Consider the following 6000-nt stretch of genomic DNA (forward strand, 5'->3'; position numbering starts at 1 on the left):
CAATATGTACCTGACTCTGTAATATGTTCAATAAATATACGGGCACTGGAACGATTTTTAAAGTTTTAGAACACTTACCATTTATACATTTACTAATCATTTCTGCCCGTAGATATATTCATTGGACACATCAGCAGTTCAGGTACATTTTGTACATTTTTTAGGGAAGTTCCTATTGACCACTGTTATCTAGATTTTTGTTCACTGATAGACTACTTTAGGACATTCTTTTACATTTGGAACACTCAGGGCAAATCCTATTAACCACTGTTAGGATGCATTCTAGATTTTTGTTTACAGATAGAATACTTTGAACATTCTTTTGAGCAGTTCTTATTTAACCATTGTTACGATGCGTTTGGAACTTTTTGTTCACTGGTAGAACAGTTCAGGGCATTTTTGGACATGTTAAACAATGACCTAAAGTCATTTCTAACAAAAATATCTGAACACTGATTTCTCCAGTGTACAGAGCATTAACGGAGCAAAAATAGTTTAATTTCATGAAATAATTATCGTAGTATTTTTTGGTGGTTACTAAAGTAAGTTTAATCGAACTATGGCAGCATTAAATAGTAATTATATGTGTTGCATATTTCATCTATAAGATTTTTATTTGTTAAAACTGTCTGCTCGAGTGAACTTCAATAAATTTCAAAGAATAAATAGATCAAAGATGGGAACGTATTACATTAAAATAAATGATAATTACAGACCGATCTGTAGTTTCTTTATCACGCAGGCAAGCTGTTTGGAACCGAGAATATAAGTTTCTGAACCTTGAGTACTTTCATTGTCACCGAAAGTGACGAAATTATTTGACTCATCCTTCGAGCCCAAGTGTTTAAAATTCACGCTATGGTTGCGAAGGGAAAATACGGACTTTTTAAAGATGTGTGGGCAAGATTTTTTTTTTCTTAGTGCAGTGTATAATCAGGTATACATTTTTGCAATTAAATTATAATTCAGGTTCATTGAAATAATAAAACATGTGGAAAGACAAAAAAGATCATGCCTATAAATTTCAGTTTTCATCCGGTAGATGTCAATCGGTGGAAAGTTTGCGCTGCGATTTAACGGCGTGATGTGCAACTTGTAGCATTGTACCGTTATACGCCTTTGTCTCAATAGTAGATACGCATCGTTACCCTGAATATATTAACAGATAGACTCTGTTAACAAACTCGGCCGAGATAGTCACTTGCAAAAAAAAAAAAAAAAAAAAAAAAAAAAATTCAAAAATTTGCTTTCTTCAAAAGATATACTGCGAGTTACCAGCCGTGTACAATCTTACAATGTGTCCTAGCTCGCGCCAAGTGAACTTTGTGGTGGACAAACATCGTGTGCGTGGGTTTTCTCGGGGTTCTTCTGTCTCATCCAACTTTCTTCACTCCACCATTTCATTCATTTCTCATCATCACAGTCTCCTTTAGCCTATCCGGCATAACCGTGGGACCTAAAACTTAAATCTTTCATTTCATTTCTTATAATGTAAAGTAGCATGATCCTAATAAACTCACTGATGTCTTCCTGACATTACGCCATACTGGAGACTGTCATCACAGCCCTTTAGGAATCTTGACTCAATTTCAACATGGTTCCTTTCAAGGTGGCTGTCCAAGTCCTCGTGTATTCTGCAATGTTTTGCATTTCTTGTATGCCATACCCACAGACTTTGATTTGATAATATTTTCTATACCACTCCAATTTTATTTAGATGGTTCTATACTTTTGGATCACCCTGTATATTACTTTTGTCATGCATTTCTGTTATCATACAATGTTAAATTATTGGCTAACACTGTCTTTTAATTTTCTTGCAGATTCTACAGGAAGTGTCTGCTCTTCTCCCCGAAGACGAACGTCAACAAGTGCTGGATGCCATCCAAAAAATATCCAAAGCCCGTCGTCTAACAAGACGCCGTCGAAGCAGCAGTTCAAACACAGGAAACAGTGGCGGCGGTGGTAGTGGAGGGGGATCCAGAAAGGATTCAATAGGCAGTGCAGCTTCATACAAACCTTGTTCGTCTGGACTGGAGACATTGCCCGAAACAGAGAACAATGCTTCTAGCACATCAAAGGGAGACAAATCCACATTATCTTCGAATGGAAGACCAAAACAGCAAATGCAACTTCAACAACAACAAATAGATAATGCATTAAGACGACGAAGTATTTTAGGAACATGTCGCGCTGCTAGAAGACAACAGAATGGACCTAAAAGACACAGTGTGACAGGCTTTTGCAATGGTTCATTCTTTTCACCTCCGGACAGTGTTGGCTTTCGAAATGTTGGACTTCTTCAGTTGACAGAGGACAGAGAATTACAATTGAGACCTCTTGAGGACGTTGTGATAAGTACAGAAGAACTACGATTTGGTACGAGCCGAAAGGGAAGAGCACGAAGAAAAGACGTCATCACAAAATTGTGATGCTTTTATTTTAGGACTTTCAGTAACACATTTATATTCTGATATATTTAAAAAGTTGTTTTCGATATTATCTTCACATTAACAAATGTAACCAGTGCATTGGCTTAAGGAACTTTAAGGTTTAACACCACAGAAACAAAAGCTGTCAGTGAATATGAACTTCCGCTACAACAATTCAGTCAGGCCCTTCTGACTTTCATTATGCTACCCTCTCATCTTTTCGGCCCAGCGAAAGTCTTTTTCTCCTTAACAACACACTGTACTTTGTCTTCATCCAAACAGCTGTTGTCGATTTTATTTTTAAAACATAGAATAATTATAGATTTGACTTGAATAATTTAAAGGTAGTCTTCGGTGCGTAAGACTGGGATTTGATTCCCGATGGGAGTTCATATGATTCGAAATCCACGTTAAGCTGTAGGTCCACATCTCATATGGCCTCGGTGCTGAAAAAGATTACCCTAAACTCCATATAACCATCAAGCAATTTCAAGTTAAATCTTTTGCAGATAATAATACAATCAATTAACAGACGAAGTTTAATTTACCAGTACATGAATAACGCCACAAAATGCTCGAAAACCGCGGTTATTGTTTCTACGAAACAATGCCACAATAATCGAATTCACGATAATTGGGATAAATAATACATGTAAAATAGGTTATTATTGTCAAGGATTTTTCAAATCTATTAATTAAACTTTATAAATGAAATAAAGAAGAAATGTGTTCAACGTAATAATGGAAGGTTAATCTATTAACCGACTTCCAAAACAGGAGGAGGTTTCTCTAAATCATCCCATTTATAAATATATTCTGGATATGTTCACGTATAAATTCGACGTAAGTACAACGATTTTGTCTATTCTTTTTTAGTTCGAAAGAGTACCTTCCTGGTAGTTCCGTATAAATTTCTTTTGGATCTTATTGCAATCTTTGGAGCTAGACTATGAAACACCTTAGCAGATGCTGGGTTATGATAAAGTACCGTGCTTATAGGCAACCATACATTCTTTAGTGTAATTGTGGTTGCATAACAGTACAAAGGGTGTACTGTAAAGTTTTGGAATACTTTCATAGTACATTATACTGTATCTGTTGTAATATTTCAAGTAAGTGTATTGTGTGTATGAAGTCGGTTAAGATTTTTAAAAAAATTACAAAAATAAAATTGTTCTTTAATCTGGATCTATGTATAAAGAGTACATAAGAGGAAATAGGTATTCACATATCTCAGGTTAAAGGCAACTGGTAAGCATGTGCTGACACCGTCGGATAAAAACGAAGTGCTATAAGAGCTCTACCTTAAGACTAAAAACTCGCGCTAAACGTAAGTCTAGTTGCATATGTAGTAGTATACATCTAGCGGCTGCGATTATTCGAATTTGGAGCGCAATATTTGGAGTTTCGGTATGAAATTATAAGCAATGATAATTTGAGACTCGTGATAATTTATCTTGTTGAAATAGAAACAGTACTAACATACAGACAGCTTTCGAAGATAACTTCTACTTGCATAACGGTGCAATCAAGATATAAGAGCACAGTTGAAAAGATTGTGATGTACATTTTAAGAAGACGCACTTACATACGTTGGAACTAATTAGTAGTATTTCGACATCAAGGTGTAACCAACTACGTAAATCCTGCTCCGTAACGCCGTGCTTTGTAATATTATAATAGTGACAACATAGATTGACATAGATTTGAAAGTTGGTGAACTACTATGTAAAATAATAAAAAAGTAAAGAAGTCTATCCAATTTTACAGTAAGTAAACTAATGTTTTGAAAAGTAGTAAAAGAAAGTAACATTATTCCAGAAAATGAACAAAATTTCTGAAAAATTAACCCTATTATTATGCAGATATTTTTAAGGAATAGTTTATGTGAATGTTTTCTTCTTATGTAAATAAATACCTGTAATATGAAGTAATGCCAATTTCATAAAGAACACAGTGTAGATAATTACATACGAGAAATGTATTACAATTATCCTATAAATGAGATACATTAAACAGAAATCTTCAGTCTAGCAGTATTTATGTATGCAAAAGTATTGATAATATCCCAGAGTTGTAAGATAGATCGTAGCCAAAGTATATGACTAGTTGTGGCATCCAATATTTTCTTCTAAAATAAAATGTATCAGACAATGAAGAAGCCTGAAACAGACTATATGCCAATCACGACTCTAGAAACAGACTCTCCTCCAAGCAGACTCTTAGAACACTAAGATGGGGGGCAAGGTCATTTTTTTTTTTTGGAGGGGAGGATGACTTGAATTCAACTTAAATTCAATTCATCATTCCAACAAACAACTGAAAACTTCTGGATGCTGAAGATAGCCTCAGGGAAGAACTCTGACCTCCTGGCCACCTTCTACAGACGAACCAGCCTCCAAGATGTCTTCCACCACAGAACATACATTATGCTAATTTTACTTGTGTTTCTTCTTTTGATATGAATTAATGTATTCTATTTTATTGTTGCTTTGACACTCATGAATTATAGAGGCATTTCAATATCAAATGGCTTTTTTTTTTTTTAAAAAAAAGGAAATCAACTAATGAAAATTCTCTCCTGAAGAAAAATTGGGCCCAAGAGGTCCATTAAAAGATGTTCAAGCAAATGCAGAGATATTTTCGTTCCGAATATAGAACTATAAAGACATCTACAATCCACACTAAACGTGATTGCTGTGTGATTTGTCGTTATTTGCAGCAATACATTTATTTACGTTGGAATTTGAACTCTGTGACTTCAGCTTCCAAAGAACAGTTTAAGATGGAGGCTAGTGAAAGTTTGAATTGAAGTAATTAGCAAGTTCATTGAGTTCAATAGATGTGAGATAGATCGGTTAAGTAGCAATTGAAGGAATCACATCCAATTTAGATCCAGTGGAAAAATGTCCATTGAAATCGTTGTTGAAAGCACCTGGTGATGTAGTTATGCAGTTATGCAGTTGCTCTATATTCTTCAATCTGCTGTCAAAACTTCAAAAATTATACGACAAAGAAAGGATCGAGCAAAAATCGTTGTTTTTTAAAATAATAATTTCAAATATTTGAAAACATACGTAGTGCGGCAATAAAGGTCCAGAACTGAATTCAAAAAATAGAAGGTGATGTATCTTTGTCTTTCTAGTATCACCTCTTTTCTTGAAACAAAACTTTGCTCGTAAATATAAGAGCTGAAAGTTGTGGGAGGAGCTAACTTCTTGCATGCCCTTTAGTTCTCATGTTGCACCGTCTTGAAGCTTTCACTTTCTCAAACTCAACGAGACAAGACATAATTTTGGTAATAAGATAGAGGTCTTATAATATAAACAAATATTTTTTTTAGTCGAGGCGTGAATTTCACTTAGATGAAACAGCCTTGACTTTCGTCTTTTGCGCCTCTTTATAAAACATATATTGCTCTTGATATGAAATTTCAAATTCAGGAAAGGGAAATATTCCACCGGAATCAAATCTGACGAGTATGGTGGACAGTCAATTCTATTTTTTAAACTAAAACTTGCCTGACAATGTTATCCCAAAAGTAGGTATGCACCCCTGCATTTTCAAG

General features: G+C 34.8%; 1 protein-coding gene across 1 annotated transcript in view; it reads left to right on the top strand.

Moving 5' to 3' along the window:
* Window positions 1-4938, top strand: part of LOC145671014 (uncharacterized) — a 115629-nt gene extending 110691 nt beyond the window's left edge. The window contains exon 10 of the mRNA XM_081739658.1: window positions 1824-4938. Coding sequence (XP_081595784.1) covers window positions 1824-2432 — 609 coding nt within the window. The 3' untranslated portion in view covers window positions 2433-4938. The remainder of the gene's footprint in view (window positions 1-1823) is intronic.
* The last annotated feature ends 1062 nt before the right edge of the window (window positions 4939-6000 follow it).

This window comes from Thermobia domestica, chromosome 15, assembly GCF_964235325.1.
Source record: "Thermobia domestica chromosome 15, izTheDome1.hap1.1, whole genome shotgun sequence".
NCBI lineage: Eukaryota > Metazoa > Arthropoda > Insecta > Zygentoma > Lepismatidae > Thermobia > Thermobia domestica.